The 19,584-nt window shown below is 45.8% G+C and overlaps 2 protein-coding genes across 2 annotated transcripts in view; one reads left to right on the top strand and one right to left on the bottom strand.

Annotated features, from left to right (window-relative positions):
* LOC136626260 (disintegrin and metalloproteinase domain-containing protein 9-like) overlaps positions 1–4,082 on the bottom strand; it is a 62,001-nt gene extending 57,919 nt beyond the window's left edge. Inside the window, exons 1-2 of the mRNA XM_066601151.1 lie at positions 3,855–4,082; positions 157–245 (exon numbers count right to left, since the gene is read on the bottom strand). Coding sequence (XP_066457248.1) covers positions 157–245; positions 3,855–3,942 — 177 coding nt within the window. The 5' untranslated portion in view covers positions 3,943–4,082. The remainder of the gene's footprint in view (positions 1–156; positions 246–3,854) is intronic.
* Positions 4,083–10,275: 6,193 nt separating this feature from the next.
* MARCHF6 (membrane associated ring-CH-type finger 6) lies at positions 10,276–18,568 on the top strand. The gene has a single exon (XM_066601150.1). The coding sequence runs from the start codon at positions 10,395–10,397 to the stop codon at positions 13,128–13,130; it is 2,736 nt and encodes a 911-aa protein (XP_066457247.1). The 5' UTR covers positions 10,276–10,394; the 3' UTR covers positions 13,131–18,568.
* The last annotated feature ends 1,016 nt before the right edge of the window (positions 18,569–19,584 follow it).

The following is a 19,584-nucleotide window of genomic DNA, read 5'->3' as shown; positions in this document are numbered from 1 at the left end:
CACTTGATTAGAAGTTGCTTTACCAGGCAGAACCAATGGCGCTTGTTCTGGAAGGAAGCAGCCCATATTTTTTATGATGATTATGAATATATGGTGCAATGTCTTCCATACTTTCTGTGTACATGGCGGGTTTAATGCAGTCACAATAAAGCTTACCGTCCTGTGATCCGCGCTCCTCCTCACTCTGCTCACCACTCGCTCTGGGAAGACGATTTCTTGGTCTTGCAATCCAGAAATCTGATTTCCTAACCATATAATGCAGAAAGATTATCATTATGCAGGACGTAGCTACAGATGGTTTGTTTACAGCTAATGCAAAGTATATCTACGGAGACATCCACCAATCTGGTTTTGAAATCACCTATATTTTTTCCAGCTTAACCCCTTTCTAATTAGATTACTATATGCACACTGGAGGTACAATATGTTCACCCCGGAGGTACAATATGTATATAAGGGAGGTACCATATGTGTACACCGGAGGTACAATATGTGCACATCCTTGGTACAATATGTATATAAGGGAGGTACAATATGTTCACCCCGGAGGTACAATATGTATATAAGGGAGGTACAATATGTGCACACCGGAGGTACAATATGTGCACACTGGAGGTACAATATGTGTACAACGGAGGTACAATATGTGCACACCGGAGGTACAATATGTGTACACTGGAGGTACAATATGTGTACAACGGAGGTACAATATGTGCACACCGGAGGTACAATATGTGTACACTGGAGGTTCAATATGTGTACAACGGAGGTACAATATGTGCACACCGGAGGTACAATATGTGTACACTGGAGGTACAATATGTGTACAACGGAGGTACAATATGTGCACACCAGAGGTACAATATGTGTACACTGGAGGTTCAATATGTGTACACCGGAGGTACAATATGTGCACACCGGTGGTACAATATGTGCACACCGGTGGTACAATATATGTGCACACCGGAGGTACAATATGTGCAAACCGGAGGTACAATATACGTGCACACCGGAGGTACAATATGTGTACACCGGAGGAACAATATGTGTACACTGGAGGTGCAATATGTGCATACCAGAGGTACAATATGTGCACACCGGAGGTACAATATGTGTACACCAGAGGTACAATTTAAAGATCTTGGGCTATAATCCAAAATCTACAAATAGGCAGAACCAATTTTCATCTGCTATTTGCAGTACCAATGTCCTTGTGGCATCAGGGCCATTAGGCTTCCTCAGTTACCAGGACCTAGATCCTACTTCAACCTATATACGCCACATTCTTACATACCTCATCTTTTCCAATTTTCATAGATGGGTGAAGTTTCAGTGAATAGGTCTATATCTCATCTAATTGACCCTATGACCTGGCTGTTCAACCTCTCAGATGCTGCGGTAAACGCTAACTATGACACTTAAGTGGTTTTATAGGAAAAATAAAAAGACCCTTTTACCCTTAACATGCTAATTAAAAAAACTGCACTACAATACGCTATGAACAGAACCCATTGATTTCAATGGGTTCGTTCACATGTGCATATTTTTCACGCATATTTCGTTCACGCAAAAAAAAACCCACAGCTTGATCTATTTTCTTGCGTATTGAACTAATTACATTCATAGCCAATTACAATCAATGAGAACATGGCTGTGTGGGGTTTTTTTTTTGCGGTCACAAAAAATACAGTAAAACAGGCACACGTAAAAACGTAACGTTCGTTGCACAAATGCGTGCGTAAATGCGCTTAAGCTCGTGTGACATCAGCCATAGGCTGGTGTTACACATAGACAGATTTGAAAAATGAAGCCCTAACAGAAAAACTGGCTTTGTTGCCCGTAGTAACCCTATAACAGTTTAATAAATGAAAGCTGAGATCTGATTGGTTGCTATGTACAAAAAAGCAAGTTTCTCTGTTAAGACACATTGGATACATGTTCCCCATTGTCTTTTTTTGTGGTCTCTGCATTTTTGCAGCAAGTGTTTTTTTGCTACCTGATATATCTGAGATATGATACTACAAATTTTGCGGGTATTTTTTTGATTTTTTTTCTCTCTTTGGGCGCTTTCAGTATATTTATCTCCATAGACCGTAATACAAAACTAATGTAAATCAATATATCTATTCAGATGGCCGTATATTTCACGGCCATGTTTTATTTTTGTCCGGTTTTGCCTCTATTTGCATTTATCGGTATTACGTCCTATTGGGCGAATACGGATGAGTATTTGTCCTATGGGAAAAAAAACTAAAGACATGAGGCCAAATAAACACACATTAAAAAATACCGTTAAAAGACGCTGACATCACCAATAAAAGCGCTTGCTACGCCTGAGGGAAGCATTACTGAGCCAATGATTATATTTTATTATGCTGTTGTGTAGTAGTAGTGCCTATAGGGTGAAAACTAAAAAAAAGTCACGTTGCCAAAATACCCCTTTAGCACTAATGTGTATGGGGGCCTTCAATTAGAAAATGATCTATAACACTTGTAGTGGAGAATATCTCCATAATATGGCATACAAAGCAGCAGTCCACAAACATATATTGTGGGAGACACAAGAAAGTATAGTAGGACCCCAGCGCAGGTCGTGGGTGCGGTATTACCCATCTATACTGCAACAATGTGTAGTACGGTCACGCGCATGAGAGCTATGGGAGGGTAGTTTCTACATTGCAAATCCGTAACGTAATAGCCATCTCAGTTTGTATAATTCTAGACTGGTTCCGGGATCTCAGGTTGTAATAAAAACGATAATGCTGTTATTACTACAGCTAATAACAATACACTTTATGATAATGAGCACCAGATATAGACACTCGTCTTGCAGACTAGACAGATTCTGGTACCAGCGGCGGGTTAGCAGGCATGGCAGCTATAGAGGGGCTAATCAACCAACTAAGAGCGCCCATCCCCATTCCGAGGTGAGGTACACTGTATTCCCGTGGGAAAGAATTCCATGTGAGTTCTGTCCGTATCCAAGACGGAACCCATTGACATGAGTGATTTTTCACAATGGCCCGAGTTTGAACAACTGCTGCCTATTTTTGTGCGAGTCTCCACAAACGCACGTTGGCCTGAGTCTCTCGGTCCGATATCGCGATCGCGGCGCTAATGTTGTCTAAAGGTACCTTTACATGGGACGAATATTACCCGAAGAATTGCTGAAGAGAGCGAATTTAAGCGATACTTGTTCTGTGTAAACATGGAACAACCAGGGGACGAGTAACAATTCGCTAATTAGTCACTAGTAGAGATGAGCGAGCGTACTCGGTTCGGGTGTTTTTGCACCGCTTTTTCCGAGTAACTGACCATTCGTGTGGTGGAGCGGGGGAAGGGGGTAGCAGTGGGGAACAGGGAGGAGCTCTCTCTCTCTCCCCCCCCCCCACTCCCCTCTGCAACCCCCTGCTCACCCCCGACACCCCCCGAATCTTTTCGTCCGAGTAGTCAGTTACTCGGAAAAAGTGGTGCTCGAGTGCAAAAACACCCGAACTGAGTATGCTCGCTCATCTCTAGTCACTAGTTGTTTCATTTAAGCTCACCTAAAACTAGTCACTGGTTGATCCAAAGTCATCTGGTGTAAAGTCATTCGTATTTGATCAGCTTGTGACCATCGTGAACAAAGTTCCATGGAAATCCCCCCTACGATGATATGTCGGCAAACAGCTAACGAACAATAAACTATCTGTGTAAAAGCAAACAAGGTTCAGCAACTTTTCGGAGTGACTATCCGAAGGTTGGTTGCTCAGTATGAAGGTAGGCTAAGTCATATTGTTCCTGCTCCTCACATATAGCATTGATCTGTCAATATGGGAGATATATCTGTAAGCCTCAAAACCCAAGTCACTCACCGCTTAGCAGAAGATAAAGGAAACTCAGTAGCAGCCACCTCTGCCCCATGTCTGGAAATGGTGTTTTGTGCGTTTTTGGGTTCCTCATTGCAAAAACAGTCCGTGGTCTTGTGACACAGTCATTTCATAAAACTGGAAAACCCAGGTCTCTCCACTTGCCTGGCCGGTGCAGACTGACAGTTTGCTGATAACTTGGGCTGGAGTACTCCCCGGCTGTCAGGCATGTACAAGAACCAGTCTCACGAGTTACTTGACTCTTGTAGGCAGAACCTAAATGGGAAGGAATTAGCTGACGGTGATTCAGTGCGTGCGCAGACAATGTAATAAAGAGAAGGTTTATTTACACACTGGATAAAGGGTTGGAAGGGAATGCCTAAAATTATCTGCCGTTACCATGACCGGCTAAGGGTACTTTTACACGTAGCGAGACATCATTCGCCTGAGCAAACAAAAACAATGACAGAATTTGCTCGTTCATTCAGTTGAAACACAAAGATAAATTGTTTATTTTTTTTTAAACACAATCATTCAGTTCGTTGGATTGATGAATGAGAACATCTGGACAATTGGCGTTTAAACTGACCGATTATTTCCCCGGACTGATGAGAAAGGCCAAGGCGAGCCTCCTTAGATTTTTTATTATAGCAATCAGGAGAATTATCCCAAGGCTATGGCGTACTACAATTGCCCCGACTAGGGTGATGTGGGTAGAGGAACTACACACGCTCATGCATTTTGACGAGCTGGGAGCAGAGGAATCAGATGCATGGGAAGAGAACTACCGGACATGGAGGGTGTGGTTGGATTTCAGATCCTCAGTTGGATTTGAGAGATGGATGGAGTCAGGAACCATATGAGGGGATGGGACCCGGCTCTGGGGAGTAGACCCTTTCAAGGAGTATATCCTACCTCTACATCCGTCACCCCCTTTACCCCCTCTTTTGCTGAACCTTTCCTTCTGTCTCAGTTTTTGAGGTGGTTTCCCAGTTAATATAAGACTCAAAGTTTGAAATAATAGAGAAAATAGCAGAAAACACTCCTACAACGCAAATATCTCAGAAAGTTTGGTAAGAGATGCTGTCCGACTGTTGATTTTCGGGTAGCGTAATATATTTCCTGATGGACCGATATGTTGCAGCTGTGCCCCCACATCCCCCCTTCTGCCCCCTGCCGTCATCACCATCTACAGGTTCATTACAGGTGGAATACTACGCCAAGCTGCCCCCTTTCCCCATCCTACCCCTTTCCCCCTTGTTACTTGATACCAGTATAATAGAAAATGTTTAATAACAATCTTTTGAACCTAAGCTGGCCGATTATTGAATGAGCCAATGAAGATTTTCATGCTTGCATGAAATGAACAATAAGCAAACAAATTATCATTCAATTGTTGGCAGTGTTTATACTGAATGATTATCATTCAAATTTGATTGATCCAACAATTTTTTTGAACGAATCATTCATTGTAAAAGCACCCTAAGCCTAAAGATGGTTCAATTTCTGCCCCACGATGAGCGCCATTCAACAATATCAGTAAATGTTAAACGGGCCTCCACAGAGGCCGATAAAAAAACTGCATGGGGTGATGAGCTGCCGGCAATGATAAGTTTTACGACCACACAAAAGATGCAATTGCTCATCTGTCAGCTGCACTGCTTCCATGGGGCAATAATCGGGAGTGAGCGATTATATGAAGATTGACTTGGCTGACTATCTGTCCATGTAAATAAGCCTTTAGGGTCCTTGGACATGGGCAGGTAAATTACCCATAACATGTGCCGATTGTCAATATAGAAACTCATTAAATCTTACAAAACTTGAATTTATAGGTTACAGTAAATGTTGCGATTGTGTCAAAGACCAAAAATGATTTTTAAGTCATCAGAAAAATGTGATTCTTACAGATTGCACCTACGGCCACCAGCTAACCTTTTCTGGCAGGTGTAGCATATGTCTCTCCTCAATGTCCAACACTGGCGATTACCCATTTTTAGTCGATTGTGGTCCAGCGTACACCATGGAAAATCTTCCCTGCCCAACATTAGGTACCTTCTCCGCCCAACATTAGGTACCTTCCCCCTTTGGAAGGAGACTGAGTTTGTGGTCTTTTGGTCCAACGTAAGGTGGTATCTAGTATGTTCTAATTCTCCGGTTCCTGACTTTGGTTATTCCTGACTTCATTGCATTCTCCACTCCTGACCTTGGCTTGTTATACTGACTACGCTTGTCCTGCCCGACCTCTGGCCTATTGCATCATGCTGTACCCATTCTGTGTGTCTTGACCTCCGACTTGTTCCTTGTTTTGAAGTTACACTGTCTGCCCCGTCTCAGATTGATCGGGCTACGCCTCTATTCACATATTCAAGTACCGTACATTGGTTTATACCAGTGTCAGCTGCTACATTACTGGGACCACTTCCAGAGTAACGGCCTGAGGACCCCACAGCAAAGCCCATATCCCAATTGGTGGGGTTAAAGAATGAAGACTGGGGTCCCTCATGTGTTACCTCTGGATTTGGCCATAGGCCAAAGCACTATGTGGCACAGTGGATTCACATCCAGTGATCCTGACACTGATAAATGACAAACAAGCTAATTATTATTTGCAGTTGGATCACTGCAGTGGACAATGACTGGGAACACACGATCACTTAAGGCCCATTTAGACAGGACGAATGTCGAGCAAGCGATGCCTGACACTCGTCCCCGCACTTACTAGCTCCCATGCTGCTGTTGTACGGGAGCTTGTATTGCTGGCTCACAGCGGAGAGGCTGGAGGACATTTCTTTCCTCGCTCTCCCAAGCCCCTCTCCATTGACTTAACATAGCAACCGTTCAGTACTGAACGGCTGCTATTTACACTGAGCAATCAGCTCATCGTCCATCGTTTATGTATAAACGATGGACAATGAGCTCAACGATGATCATTCAGTGTAAATAGCTATGTTAAGTCAATGGAGAGAGATCTCCTCCAGCCACCCCGGCCGTCTGCTGGCCACTCTGTGAGCGAGCCAGCACTACTAGCTCCCATGCAGGAGCACAGGAGCGAGGACACACAAGGATGAGTGTCAGGCATCGTTTACCCGACATTTGTCCCGTCTAAATGGACCTTTAGGCAAATATAGCCCAATGTAAAAGGCCCTTAACACAAGATTTTGAATTAAAATATTTTAGATGTAGCTATGCCTGTTGACAACCCAAAAGGATCTGAAGCTGTAAGGAATTTGTAATGCCTCTAAAGGTTAGCTTAGATAGCTATTGGCCAGGAACTTGTTTTGCCAACAGCAATTTCTTCGGGCACAGTCCATACACATGCACGCTCGGATTGCTTGAGAGTGTTCTCAATGGGGAGAAAGCAATAAGTTGCCGCAAGACACTCCTGGTCGCAGCTTATCTCCCATGTCAACAAAGGATCTGGTGTGATGAAATTCAACATGCCTGATCCTTTTTTTCTCTTGACATTAGCTGTCCGGGAGGTTGGGACAACTCCATGCACATTAGATGAAAAGGTGATTCAGCTATAGTTAATCTAATGTTTATGGGCAACTATACCCTTTGAAGTGTGAGCCGTTTTGCTCCCGAAAAGGTGATGCCCAAGATAGCAAATCACGTAGGCTAACTGTGCTGCATCAGAGTGAAATTGTTGGGGGCACAGTTCAAAATCTATGGTACAATGGTTAATGAATCCTTGATAGACCTTACGATCCCTGTTGAACCGTGAAGGTCCTTGAAATTAAGCAAGGGGACCAATGTGGAAGGTTTACGCTGAGTGGTCACGATGAAGGTTTCCCAAAGCAGAAGAAGCAGTAGTTGGAGTGGGAACAGAAAGTTGGAAGGTGTCCAGATGACTGGAGATTCCCAGTAAAGGCTGTGTTTCTTCCTGGTAGGAACCTAGCTGCACCGCTTATTTGGCAATTGTATAACTATCCACTAGCAGGGCAATAATATTGTGGAGCTTTTAAAAACCATCATGGCCCGCTTATACTGTAACGTCTCTTCCCAGAGATGGGAATTCTCTAAACTACAATCAGCTTGGTTGGCTATCTAAGGAATCTCCCTGTATTTTACCCTTGGGATCTACAAAGTGGTTTAGACTTTCCCAGACAGTTTTCCAGGTCACAATCCGAAGAATAGTCACAGATTGGTGGCAGTATCATCAAGAACAGAGCCAAGGGTTTCTCCCAAGAAAGCTGTTAGGCAAGAAGACAAGACGGGAGCGTAGTCAGGTATGGAGCCAAGGGTCAGAGCCAAGAGTAATACAACACATACCAGGCAAACAATCCAAAGTGGTAGGCAAAAAGAATATCCAGGAACAAGGTTGTGGTTAAGGTCAGGGTCAATCAGGAGTCAGGATCAGAGTCACAACACTCAGGAACAGGAGACAGGAAAAGGTAAATACATTACTCAGCAGACGGGGTGAAAAGGCTGAAGTCTTCTGTAAAGCAGAGATCTGCGACCAGCATGAAGAAGTGAGATGAGTAACAGTATTTAGAAGGGTTTGTTTTATCCAGTGCAATTACCCACTTAACCCTTTCCAATCCAACTTCTATCCTTGTTTTCCTAGGGGGCTTACTCTTTTTCTGCTTATAAATAGGTGCTATATGCTGGCTAAAGCCAGTACTGCATCAGGTGACACGTTGGATAGGCTCCGACAGCAGAGAGGCTGGCAATATACAGTAAGAGAATCCCGACGGATGTCTTTCAACATCAGAGCTATACAGCCGTAAATGATAATGTCTTCAGAAGTCAGATAGTGGATTGGAAAGGGTTAAAGGGCAAAACTGATATACTGCGTTATTATCAAAGAACACCTAAAAAAGAAACCCCGTGTCATCCACCGCCCATCAAGCTCTGAACTCAGGGTCCTTTTCACCAAACGATATATTATTTGAACGAGCGAACGATGTCATAGTTCGCTCTCGGGCAGCCTATTTACACAGGCAGATACATCGTTGGCTCGTTCACACGAGAAATCATTCAGTACGTCACATTCCCTATAAGGTACTGAGAACGACTTAGCGATCGCTATTCAAACCGAACGATAAGTGAACGAGCCAACAATGGTTTTTAGTTCTGCATTCGTCTCGTGTAAATGGACCTTTAGCCCTGTCAATGGCAAAATCCACGAGTGGATTCTGATGTAGAAAAGCGCAAAAAATTCTGCATGTGAATTTTGCGCACTGGGGCTACTTTCACTTGGGTGAGAAACTTGCGTAACATTTGTGTGCTGTGACACGCACAAATATGAACCTCATTCCTTTGAATAGAGTCCTATATATAAGCGATGCCTTGCGAGAAAAAAATCGCTGCTATCTTTTTGCGTTCCCCAGAATGCATTCCGCATTGTTTGCAACGGGACAGTAAAACATTGAAAACAATGGGAAACACTTGGCAATTCTTTAACGCGACTTAAAGGCTGCGCCGGAGTATCGTTACTTTACTGTAGTGATGGAATTTTTGCCCCCAAAACGCTTCGCAACAGCATGAAAACGCACGGTGACGAGCGCAATATCACGCTCGCCCGTGTAGGTAGCCTGACAGGGGCAAATCCGTGTTAAAAATGCAGCAAAAGGCGTTTGGGAAGCGAAGTCCATGTGGCAAGTTTCACCATGTGAGCATACGCTCACTTCTTCGTACGGATCCGCACAAAAACGTGTCAATAATTCCACTAGCGAATTTTGCCCATTAACGGGGCTAAATCTACGGATCCATGTCAAAACAGTCGTGGATTTTTGCTGCGTTTTCAACGGCGGATTCCATGCGAAAAATTCTGCAGCGGATCCCACTGTGTGAGCAGCGTACCCTTGATATATACTTAAGGGCTCCTGCAGACAAGCGTGACGCGATTGCGCTCTAAGCGGAGCGCTATCACGTGTGCTCAGGAGCGGCTTCGCTCTGCCTTTACTTTTTAACACTACCGGGCCTGTTTACATCCCACGCCACATTTAAACCAGCAGAGCAGCCTAATTAGCGCCCTCTGTTATCAATTAACACCGCGCAATTTAATGCGGACATGAAGCGCGTTTGCGAAACCCCCATAGACTCCTATGGTGTCTTGCGCAGTAAAATAGAGCATGTAGCGGATTTCTCCACACGCAAAAACACAGAATGCATTTTATTGTCTGGGCTAACAGCCCCTAATAGCAGCTTATGGAGCCCCTAAAAAGGGGGGGTGAAGAATGTAGGCTGTGTTTATTTGTGGCGGATAAGGAGGTGTGAACATGTCGGATTTTACACCGTGTTGTGAACACTCGGAAATACAGAGTAGGTTGCGGGAGAAGCCTTCAGCTCACTGGTGACAGAAAACCACTACGGCCTCAGGCTTCTCCGTTGCCTACAGGCCTCAGTGATGATCACGTGACTCTATACCCGGAAGCGCTTCTCCTTTCTCGCCTTCCTACTACGTCTCCCTGAACTCTCGCGAGACGAGCAGCGCAAACATCGCTGTGAGCTTAGGCCGAGGACGTCGGTCTCGCTGCTGTACTGTCGGTACGGAAGCCTGCAGGGGCCACAGGAGGCCAAATTCCCAGGACGAGCACTATGGAGGCTGCAGAAGAAGAAGATATCTGCAGGGTGTGTCGTTCAGAGGGCACGGCAGAGAAGCCCCTGTACCACCCGTGTGTGTGCACCGGCAGTATTAAGTTCATCCACCAGGAGTGCTTGGTGCAGTGGCTGAAGCACAGCAGGAAGGAGTACTGTGAGTTATGTAAGCACAGGTTTGCCTTTACGCCCATCTACTCCCCCGACATGCCTTCCCGACTCCCGATCCAGGACATCTGCGCCGGACTGATCACCAGCATCGGCACCGCCATCCGCTACTGGTTCCACTACACGCTGGTGGCGTTCGCGTGGCTGGGCGTGGTGCCGCTGACGGCGTGCCGGATCTACAAGTGCTTGTTTACCGGCTCGGTGAGTTCTCTGCTGACGCTGCCGCTGGACATGCTGTCCACGGAGAACCTGCTGGCGGACTGCTTACAAGGCTTCTTCGTGGTCACCTGCACCCTCTGCGCCTTCATCAGCTTGGTGTGGCTGCGCGAACAGATCGTTCACGGCGGGGCGCCTCTATGGCTGGATCAAAATCTGCCCCAACCTCCGAATGGCGTGGCCCACCCAAACGAGGCGCAAGCCGCGGCCAACGTCGTCGCCGAAAATGTGGCTGTGGACCATCCGGTTATCCCTCCGGTGGAAAACGTGGTCGTCGGCGAAAACCCCGATCTGCCGGAAGACCAAGCGGAAGATGAGGAAGAAGACAACGAGGACGACGCCGTTATAGAAGATGCCGCCGATATTAACAACGGCGCACAAGATGATATGAACTGGAACGCCTTGGAGTGGGATCGGGCGGCGGAAGAACTGACTTGGGAGCGGATGCTGGGCTTGGACGGATCGCTGGTCTTTCTGGAACACGTCTTCTGGGTGGTCTCGTTAAACACCCTCTTCATCCTGGTGTTTGCGTTCTGCCCGTACCACATCGGACATTTTTCCGTGGTCGGACTGGGATTCGACCGCTTCGTGAAAGCCTCGCACTTCGAAGGACTCTTGACGACCATCGTCGGTTACGTCCTGCTGGCGGTCAGCTTGATCCTCTGCCATAGCTTGGCCGCCGTTGTCAAGTTTCAACGATCCAGACGAATATTGGGGATATGCTACATCGTTGTGAAGGTCTCCTTGCTGGTCGTGGTGGAGATCGGAGTCTTCCCACTCATTTGTGGCTGGTGGTTGGACATTTGCTCCTTAGAAATGTTTGACGCCACTTTGAAAGACCGAGAAGTTAGTTTCCAGTCCGCGCCGGGAACCACCATGTTTCTTCACTGGCTTGTAGGAATGGTCTACGTCTTCTACTTCGCATCGTTCATTCTGCTCCTACGAGAAGTGCTAAGACCGGGAGTTCTCTGGTTTCTCCGAAACTTGAACGATCCTGACTTTAACCCGGTGCAAGAAATGATCCACTTGCCGATTTACCGCCATCTGAGAAGGTTCATCTTATCCGTCATCGTCTTCGGATCCATCGTCATACTAATGCTTTGGCTGCCGATCCGCATTATGAAGCACGTGCTGCCTACCTTCTTACCTTACAACGTGATGCTATACAGCGACGCTCCGGTCAGCGAACTATCCTTGGAGCTCCTACTTCTTCAGGTCGTCCTCCCGGCTTTATTGGAGCAAGGACATACCCGACAGTGGTTGAAAGGTCTGGTCAGAGCTTGGACTGTGACGGCTGGATATCTACTAGACTTGCATTCGTATCTTCTGGGAGACCAAGAGGAGAGTGACAACCAAGCTAACCAACAGGCGGCCAACAACCCCCTCATTCGAAACAACGCCATTCCGGTAGTCGGAGAGGGTTTGCATGCAGCACATCAAGCCATACTGCAACAAGGAGGCCCCGTAGGATTTCAGCCATACCATAGACCCATCAAATTTCCCCTCCGGATATTTTTATTGATCATCTTGATGTGCATCACCTTGCTGATCGCTAGCCTAGTTTGCCTTACGCTACCGGTCTTCGTAGGCCGCTGGCTGATGTCGTTCTGGACCGGAACTGCAAAAATCCATGAATTATACACCGCCGCCTGCGGTCTCTATGCATGTTGGCTTTCTATTCGGGCGCTGACTGTCCTGGCTGCATGGATGCCCCAAGGACGCCAAGTGATTCTATTAAAAGTCAAAGAATGGTCGCTTACGATTATGAAGACCCTAATAGTTGCGATTCTACTGGCTGGCGTTGTCCCTCTCCTGCTTGGTCTTTTATTTGAACTCATTATTGTCGCACCTCTCCGGGTTCCTTTGGATCAGACGCCACTTTTTTATCCGTGGCAAGACTGGGCCCTCGGTGTTTTGCATGCTAAGATCATCGCCGCCATCACTTTAATGGGTCCTCAGTGGTGGTTGAAAGCGGTGATAGAACAGGTATACGCCAATGGAATACGCAATATTGACCTGCACTTCATACTCGGCAAACTGGCGGCTCCGGTCATCGCCGTTCTCCTGCTGTCGCTGTGTATACCCTATATCATTTCCGCCGGCGTTGTACTGTTAATCGGCGTCACCTTTGAGATGCAGAATCTGGTCCAGCGCCGCATCTATCCGTTCTTGCTGATGGTGGTGATATTAATGGGGGTACTGTCTTTCCAAATTCGGCAGTTTAAGCGGCTTTACGAACACATTAAGAACGACAAGTATCTTGTCGGCCAACGGCTTGTGAATTATGAACGCAAATCTGGAAAATCGAAAACTTCGCCTTTAACGTTTCCTTCTCACTTGGCCCGGGAGTGAAAGGGACAACATAGACTGTACTTGTACACCTCCCAGAAAGTCCTGCTAACTCTTGTAGAGGAATGTATTGGTGGTCGACCGCACAGTACTCTCATAATGTTAGAACAAGTCATAGAACGGTTTGATGCGTTGCCATTATCATCATTGAATTTGTGTGGATATTGTATACCGGAGTGGGAAAATATGGGGTATCTGCTGAAGAATTTTGTTGATACCTTTTATTGTAAATCTTGAAAACTATATAAATTTATTCAAAAACCTCAAGGGAGTATTATATGACATCACAACGGTAAAGGGTTAACTTGCTGGTAGAATTTAAAGGGAGTCTGTCGGCTCCAAGGACCCCTGTAAGGTAAAATGATAGGATCGGACACCGATTCCAGGGATGAGAGTCTTAGGCTGCCTCCACATGAACGGGTCGGATGCCGCATGCGGGGACCCACAGCGGAATGCGACCCTGTGCCCGGCCGGCGACCCTGCGTACCTGTTGTTCTTATTCTGTACTGCGGATGGTCGCTGTTGGTCATGTGCAGTACAGATTTTTTTAAAGTTTGTTTTTCCGTGCTGTCGCTAGGCGATGATGCAGAATCCGCAATGTCAGATGCGGAATCCGCAATGTCAATTGCGGATGGGCCACGGGTCGGACGGCTTCCATTGACTTTCATGTGGACACCGCTCAAAAATAGAGCATGCTGCAAATGTTTTTTTTTTTTTTCTCCACCGTTCGCGGAAATCGCAATTCGTTTACGCTCGCAGGAATCAGTGCTTTTCCAAAGCGTACTGTGGACGGTATTTACTACGGATCTGCAGTACGAACGTAATATAACGGTGTATTAAGCGCTGAATGGCGTCAATGAAAGTACGTTTTTTTTCATCGATCCACTCACACTACATTGCGCATAATATGCACGTAAAAGAGAACGCAGCATGTTCTGTTCTATTGCGTATTTTGCACGATAGAGCCCTGTTGGTCTCTATGGGCGCCAAATAACCGTTGTATATGCGCAATTACATTACATATGTGCTGTGTTTATTCACAACGTCGCTAAGCAGCAGTGGCAATTAAAGGGAAAAAGAAGACCGCATGAGCGATTCGCAACGCCATACGTGAAGACAGGCTGGCTAACGCAGCGTTTTACAGTACGCATGTGTGAGCCGGTTGTAGTCTGCCAGATGACAGCGCACAGCGGGGTAATGTCAGGGAAGGCAAGTACAAGACTCTCATGCCTGGAATAGGCGTATTAGTTCATAGTTGCTGACGGACTCCTTTTAAAGCGGTTGTCCAGGACTTTTATTATTAAGTGATTGATAGTTTGTAGGTGTCCATCAAAAAGTTGATCGCCCGTCCCGCTGTCACTGGAAACAGCGCTGTCTATATTGCAGTGGTCTGGTTTGGTACTGCAGGCACAGAACTGACTGGGAAATATGTCTGCCGTCCGAACTGGCCGCTGCAATGTTGACAGCATCATCTGCTTGCAATGACGGCAGGCCTGGCGATCAACGGAGATCCCAGAGGAACTCCTGCTAATCCTGAGGATAGGTCATCAATAGTAAAAGTTACAGAAATCTCTCGCCAGCACACAAGTTTTAATCTAGACTGCTCGACTATCAGATCGCACCCTTGGAACCAGTCTGTAGCGTCTTACCCGCAGTAGAAGAAAATGACAGTTCTGGAATTTCATGACATAATAAATGTTATCATTTTATGATTCATGGGGGTCTGATCTCTGGGACCACCACTTATCCTGAGATTGAACAGGATGCTGGTGTATTGCATTGCCCCATTTCCCTTTTTTCCGGATGGCTAATGACCCAACTGTGCAGGGAACTGCAGCCGACCCCATTCACTTGAATGGGACCACACTGTAGTTTCCAGCACTGCTGGGTGGCTGGGATAAAAACCGTGAAGCGGACTCGGCACTGTGTCCCCTTTAGCCCGGGCTCACAGAAGCGTATCTCACAGCGCGCAGGCCACGAGTTATATGTGCGTGGCATGCAGACAATATGCAATAACATTGTGTACTGGCTCCTCACCGCTCATCACCATGTACTATCTTGGCGTGTATGCTCACACGATACGCTCCAAGATAGGGCATTCTGTGATTTTTTTTTTTCTTGCGTATTTTGCGCAAATTGTTTAAGCGTTGACATGGCCGACTGGTGCAGAGTATTACATGCGCAAAAACCGTGCGCGGAATAAGCTGTACCGACATGCTTGTGTGAGCAGGGCCTTAGTGCCGGGATTGGTTTTGGTCCCAGAGGTTGACCTCCATCCTGGTCATTTGTCATCACTTTATGAAATGGGAAAGCACCTTTAATTCCCCTGTGGTGGCGCTGTAGGGGGGTTGATCACTTGCGATACAGTATTATAGCTGATCGCTGAGGCTCGAAGCAATAAGACGCCCTGTCATCATCAAGTGTTGGAATGCGCAAACGAGTTGCTTGTTTTCAAACGATAATTGTTTAAAGGTTTTCGTTATGTTTGCGTTCAGCTTGTTCGGTCCATCATTGTTGAGTCGGGGAATAGTTTGATCGTCTTTTAAATGCGACTGGCAAACGATTTTTTTTTACGCCTGCGTTAAACGAATGAAGAACGATAAGCAAACTAATTAACCTTTCTTGTTCACTCGCTAGCCGCGTTTACACTGACGGATTATCTTCTTTTTTGCGTTTTTCAACGATTATATGAGCGACAATCGTTCCGTGTAAAAGGCCTCTAATCGCCTAAGAAAAAGCGTTTATCTAAAGTGGACGACTACTTTAACACACACGTATAGGCCAAGTTTGGCTCTGGTTTTTCGTTAAAAAAAAAGGAAAAATTACAGTATTCGGATGTGACAGAAATGTGAATAATATATGGGAAAAAATGGAAATGTACATTTTTAGCACTTAATACATTTTGTAATAAATCATAGCTAAAAGGAACCTGTCGGCATTTTCTGCCCTACTAAACTAACTACAAGCGCACACCAAGTCCACTGCAATACCCATTAATACCTTTGTTATACTTCCTATGAAAGCATTACCTTGCAAATCCTCTTTTAAAAACTCCAGCCCTGAATGTTATTTCCCACTATGTGGGCCTGGATGACTCGTCTGGGCGGAATCTTTTGAATAAGCCCGCCCTCCCTGGCTGCTGCGTACTCTTCGGCTGAATGATGATTTTTAGGTGAGTGTAAAATCCATCATTCAGCTGTTTGCTGTCCATGTATTCTCTACAGGAGTTGCTGATTACTTTTCATTCAGCAGAAAGCCTGTGGCAGAACAAAAGGAGCTGAATGCAGAGAACAGACCACCTGCTGTTCTCTGCATACAGCTCTGGAAGTTCATTTACATGCAAATCAAGGTGATAAGCTGCGAATGGACATTAGTGTCCATTAGCAGTTTATGCAAAACAATTGCTCCAAAACTAGCTTGTGATCTTTGCGTGTAAATGGGCTTTCGTGCTTTCCTAGGGAAGTATAGCAAAGGCGTATATAGGAGTTGCAGTAGCCCCTTGGTGTGCCCTTGTAGTCATCTTAGTAGGGTGGAAAATGCTGACAGGTTCCCTTTAAGGCTGCGTTATTAATGCAAACTATGACACAGTTGAGAGTGACGCCCGCCGCACCCAATTGACTACATTCACTTATGTCGGACTCGGTTGGGCTTCGCCAATGTGCCTGATCGGCCTGATGATATGATTGCATTCAGGTTAAGCACAAGTGGAGAATAAGATGGAACTAGAGAGAAGTAGCGTGTATATATGTAGCTATATAAATATTGGAGCTGTAAAATAATGGGTGACATGGCGGGGCAACTGGTCTAACGTTGGTTTAAAAAAAATCTAGAATTTTTTTTGCATGCACCGCACCGACTATCCAGATAACTTGGGGGGGGGGGGGGTATGTTCACACCGCGGCTGATCCACCTCTTCTACGAGTCCCATCACTTTTAATGTGGATCTGCACAGATTTTCTCAGCATGATTTGAAACTCGCGTCTGAACAAACGTCACTTCTTAACGCAGATTCAATGTGGGAAATCCGCCTGCGAATTGCCGGTATACTGGAGCACGGATCTGCGGCAGAGATCCCCAACTCGGCTCCGGATTTCTGTTGTGGATTTTGAGGCAATGAAAAATTTAACGCAGATTCCGCCATCTGAATATATCCTTACTCTGTGGAAGCAGATTGTTGTCGGACGCAGCATAAAATAAAATCGACATGTAAAAAAACACAATGAAATGTATACTAAAAAGGTTAAAAAGTGAAACAAATGTAGATAAAAAGCGAGGCCTAATCTAAGGTCTTATCATATAAATATCCTATAAATTCATCAAGTAGAAATTCGTCATGTTTCGCGTGTTCATCCAGTTCAGCTGTTATCCTGCACTGATGATCCAGGGAAAGCAACACCCCCACCCCTGAAAGCAACACCCCCCCCCCCCCAAAGTGAGGAAGGAGATAATTTTCCTCGTTTGTGGGAAAGAGAAAAAAATTATTTCCCGACTCCAATCTGCAGTCCGAATAATCCCAGCGTCACTGATCCCTCTGAAGTGTAATAGAAAAAAACATATAGGAAATCTATAAAGTATGGAGGAGTTATATGTACTGTGAGTTGTTTATATACTAAGGGCTCGTTAACATCTGCGTTAGACGTGACGTTTGGAATCGCTGTCACAGATTTCCATTAAAATTAAGGATGAAGTAGCGCAGTTTGCTATTAAATCCGGGAAAATGCTGAAGGGCAGCCAGATGGACCCCATCAAAGTCAGTGGAGTCTGTTTGGCGCCATTTGCTTCTGCTTGTATTGGAAAGGGCTTTCTGGTTTCCGGCTCCCAATACGGAATAGGAATACAGAAACCCTAAAAACTATGCGAACGATCCCTAGCAAAAAAGCCCCACGCAGTTGCTGTAAATATTATTTTGTGCTGTGAGGGCCCTGCCTTATGTATTTCCTGCTTTTTTTATTTTCTGAATTTGGTGGTATTCCAAGACTTTTAATTAATTATTTATTTAATTTTTCTATTGAAGACTGACTGTGACCCGCCTCTCGGATCCCCACTGATCAGCTGATTCGCATTGCACCTGTCAGAAAGCACTGACCATAGCGCGGTGGCCAGGGTTGGTATTGCAGGCGGAGCTCTTATTGAATTCATTGGGCTGCTGCGCCATGGTCAGCGCATTCTGCTTCCTGCTCTGACCACAGTCACAGCGGCACTGAGCGACGGAGCCCCAGCGATCATCCAGTGATGGCTTGTCTGTCATTAATAGAAACAAATGTTTAAGACGTCCCGGAATGCCCTTTATTATTTTGTAAAGCTGATGAATTCTGACTTACAGGGGGTATATAGACTGGGGCTGTTAGATTGGGCTTCTCTTTGTATCTATATCGAATTCTTTTGTCCTTTTCAGTATATGTTTGATTTTATTTGTGTTATTAAATATTCATTTTATATGGCGTTTGGTAACAATTTGCTTCCACAAAGAAAGCGGTCTATGGAGCTGGCGCTGCAGAGGGGTGTCCAACCTTACCTGGGCTTGAATTGAGTTTAGGACTCCCAATTTCTCATGACACATTCTGCTGCCATCCAGTAAAAAAAGAATACATTGAAACGGTTGTGTCAAAATTCCAAGTCCTCACCTTTTGGTGTGGGTCTCGCTGTGGAGACCCCCGCCGATCTCAGGATGGGACACCTGAGTCCTGTTCTGCCTGTTCCTGCAGGGGTCACTTTTCTCCCGCAGTGACATCAGCGTGAATGGAGTGCTGGCCGAGCCTGTGCAGTCGGCGCTCCAATGGGGATGACGGAGACACCCGCGCTGATGCCGCTCAGCTATCTCCGCAGCTCTATTGGAAGTTAATGGAGTTCTAGTGCGCTTGTGTGAAGAGTGCTCCAGTCAGTCACCTCCTCACTGCACGGTACTCCTAAACTCGAGATTGGTGGGGGTCTCAGCACTGAGACCCCACCGATCAGCAAGTTATTCCCTATTCTGTGGATAGGGAATAATTTGGAATTCTGGTATAACCCCTCTAAGGCCAATGATTGGACATGAACATTTGCCTGTTCATTGACCTACCAGAATATTTTGGTGATTGGCCAATGAACATGCCAACATTCTTCCACCAGCCAACTGAATCTGTCATGCCGGCGTAAAAATGGTCGCTGGTCGGCAGTATATCTGCCCGTGTAAACAGTATGAGGAAGAGCAATGGTACTAGCGATCTATCATCCCCATACCAGCGCTCCTCTGCCGGTGTGATTAGTGGTAACGAGCACTGTCTGATATGCAGTTTGTTGATCGGCACCTGCTGATTCTTGGCCCTTTCTATGTATGTATTTGTAAGCTGGCAGCCTCCGGTGATGGATGGTATCCGTCGGCAGCGCCCGTCAGATGCATAATTCATGTAAAGTAGGGAGGAGACTTCTATATATGTTACTACTTGTCTTGATTGTAGTGTTCATTGTCCTATGCCGC

The sequence above is a fragment of the Eleutherodactylus coqui genome, chromosome 4 (assembly GCF_035609145.1).
Source record: "Eleutherodactylus coqui strain aEleCoq1 chromosome 4, aEleCoq1.hap1, whole genome shotgun sequence".
NCBI classification, from domain to species: Eukaryota; Metazoa; Chordata; class Amphibia; order Anura; family Eleutherodactylidae; genus Eleutherodactylus; species Eleutherodactylus coqui.
Note: the sequence above shows the minus strand (reverse complement) of the source record. Positions and strands in the feature narration are given on the sequence as shown.

Bases quoted from the DNA above. Each gene is read 5' to 3' on its own strand.
- MARCHF6 (XM_066601150.1), top strand. From the start codon at position 10,395: ATGGAGGCTGCAGAAGAAGAAGATATCTGCAGGGTGTGTCGTTCAGAG.